The sequence below is a fragment of the Solanum tuberosum genome, unplaced genomic scaffold (assembly GCF_000226075.1).
Source record: "Solanum tuberosum cultivar DM 1-3 516 R44 unplaced genomic scaffold, SolTub_3.0 scf00546, whole genome shotgun sequence".
NCBI lineage: Eukaryota > Viridiplantae > Streptophyta > Magnoliopsida > Solanales > Solanaceae > Solanum > Solanum tuberosum.
The window spans coordinates 73,309-74,247 of record NW_006239469.1 but is presented as its reverse complement, the minus strand read 5'-3'; the positions used below and the strand labels follow the sequence as shown (position 1 = coordinate 74,247).

The 939-nt window shown below is 30.8% G+C and overlaps 1 protein-coding gene across 1 annotated transcript; it reads left to right on the top strand.

Moving 5' to 3' along the window:
- Positions 1-484: 484 nt before the first annotated feature.
- On the top strand, positions 485-934 carry LOC107058562 (peroxidase 68-like; the record flags this gene model as incomplete). The annotated part of the gene is made up of 2 exons (XM_015304395.1): positions 485-737; positions 827-934. Coding segments are annotated over exons 1-2 (321 nt in total), but the record flags the coding sequence as incomplete, so codon positions are not given.
- Positions 935-939: the final 5 nt, after the last annotated feature.

Sequence of the window (939 nt, the reverse complement as noted above, 5' to 3'; positions counted from 1 at the left end):
AATGTATTCAAAAAGAAAAGAAATAATATATTAATTAAAAAATAACATTTTTGACTCATTAAATAACAATAGAAATATTTTTGGACCAAACTATTAATGCCAATACTATTTTTAAACCAAACTATCAATTGAGTACATTTTTGTTCAAACAATATCACATATAGTTGATAGTAAATACTTCGTAATTAATACGGTTTATTTGCCAAGTCAATATTGATATTTGATAGTTTTTTAATTATAATACCGACGACCCACTCAAATTTGTAATAATTGATTATCAATTTCTATGTCCGAACTTTTCATGCATGTAATATTTCAACGTACTAGAAAATTAAAAATTGTCTTGTTAGAAATTGTCAAAAGTGTAGCTCATTCTTGTGGGAGTTGCTAAACCTACAACCATTGTCGTGTTACTACATTATTTTTTACCTATAAATACAGCCTTCATTTCACTCTCATCATCACAAACTCATAAACACAACAAACAAGTGTACAACTTCATAGAGTACTCTCTATAAAAAAAAATGGCTTCAAGTTATAGCTTGGTGTTTCTTCATGTGTTAGTCATGTTTTGTCTAGCAAACATCGCTTTTTCGGATTTATCAGATGATTTCTACGATGATATTTGTCCCCAAGCTTTACCAACCATTAGAAGGGTTGTTGAGGATGCAGTCAGCCAAGAGAGGCGAATGGGTGCCTCTTTGCTACGATTACATTTTCATGATTGTTTCGTTAACGTGAGTTTAATTTCTTTCTCTCCTACCTAGTTAATGTTTGGTAAAATTGCTTGAGATGTTGTTACTAATTATTATTGTAATAAATGCAGGGTTGTGACGCTTCAATTCTTCTTGATCAAACGGCTACTATTGACAGTGAAAAGACTGCTCGTCCTAATAACAATTCTGCTAGAGGATTTGAAGTGATCGATAGAATTAAATC